We start from the raw sequence: 1,387 nt of genomic DNA, 5'->3' as shown, positions 1-1,387 counted from the left end.
AATGCCATTTGCATGTCGCATCGAGTTCGTTTTCACTGTGATGGTACACGCTTCGTGGCCATCAAAGAGCGAACGCTTCCCAATGCAGTACCTCTTCGCTGCATTGGCTTAAACGCGCACAACTAAACCCTATTTTATTGGACAAAACCCAAAACGCTAGCGGTTAAGGATTTATTTACTACCAGACAGGCAACGCAAATCAGGGATGTGAAGTAATGGCACTAGTGCAGTGTTAACAGATGTGAAATGCTGGATTGGGTTTCGAGGTGGCTAGTACGGACAATGGAGATGAAAGAGGAGGTTTGACATAAGACCACCATGTACAATAGAAACGTGGATGATTCAAATGAGCACAGAAACCTGTCGCTCTTGGAAAAGAACACTACTTTTGAAACCACTGTTCTCCTGCATTCAATAAGCTCTCCTTACATGGCTAATTATATCATCCCCCAAAGTTCAGTTGTTTTTACTCGTTCACGTGCCCGAAACACGTCCACTTTCCAGCAACTAATTACCAGGACTTCAATTTATTACGCCATCTTCCTGATTTGGCAGCATTCCTCTCATAAGATTCGTAGTGCTTTACGATGCTTTACCCTCCTCCTACCTTGAACCGCATGCCACCTTGCTCAATTTCGTTTTCTGCAGATGTGTTCGAGTCAGCTCTGATGCCGATACATTTACCAACAAATGTGAGAAAATTTAAGGTTTGCATGAGAACAAGCGTCTCTTTCTTTATTCCTCTGAAAAGCACTGCATTTTTGCCTATCAGTGAACCTCTCTCCGTAATTGGTAATTCAGACAAGCACAAATGCGCGCATTCCTGCGTACAAATAAAATTGAGTGTATGGAAGTGCAATATAAAATTTGGGCATTTGAAAAGTCAGTTTGTGACAGTAAGCTCTCGCAAAGCACTATCAACCACAATCATCGTAAGTCCCAATGCCATCAGAGATCGACTAGTGCAAATTTGCCGGTGTTTTCTCAGCGGTGATGTTTGAGCACATCTTATGCTTCTTCAGCTGTCGAGCATTACTGTAAAAACCAGTTTTATAATCTAAATTTGCAACCGTCGTCGCGGGGATGTTTGTGCATGAAGAAGTATTCCATTCGAAGCAATGCACCCCTTACCTCTCCTTAGCTTTGTCGACACAGAAAACCGAGTGACCGAGAAAAGAGGCCACACAGAAATCTGATTGTGAACTTCATTTGGCCAACACAACTGCCACTAACATTGATGAACACATTGATAGCGGACAATCTTGCCATTCTCAACGGATATGTTAGTGATAGGTAAACAAGCTAATGGATGCGCAGGCAGCAATCAAGCACGGAGATACTTTAATGTGTTTAACGTAATTTTAGTGTCCAAAATTGGAAATTTTTT

The 1,387-nt window shown here is 42.3% G+C and overlaps 1 protein-coding gene across 1 annotated transcript in view; it reads right to left on the bottom strand. All coding sequences in view use genetic code 11, as the record gives it.

Annotated features, from left to right (window-relative positions):
* Positions 1-715, bottom strand: part of EGR_10681 (hypothetical protein) — a gene marked incomplete at both ends in the record, with an annotated part of 3,494 nt that extends 2,779 nt beyond the window's left edge. The window contains one exon of the mRNA XM_024499930.1: positions 608-715. Within this exon, the coding sequence (XP_024345655.1) occupies positions 608-715 (108 nt within the window). The remainder of the gene's footprint in view (positions 1-607) is intronic.
* Between the last annotated feature and the right edge of the window lie 672 nt (positions 716-1,387).

Source organism: Echinococcus granulosus (genome assembly GCF_000524195.1).
Source record: "Echinococcus granulosus chromosome Unknown EG_S00251, whole genome shotgun sequence".
Lineage (NCBI taxonomy): Eukaryota > Metazoa > Platyhelminthes > Cestoda > Cyclophyllidea > Taeniidae > Echinococcus > Echinococcus granulosus.
This window is presented reverse-complemented; position numbering and strand designations above follow the sequence as displayed.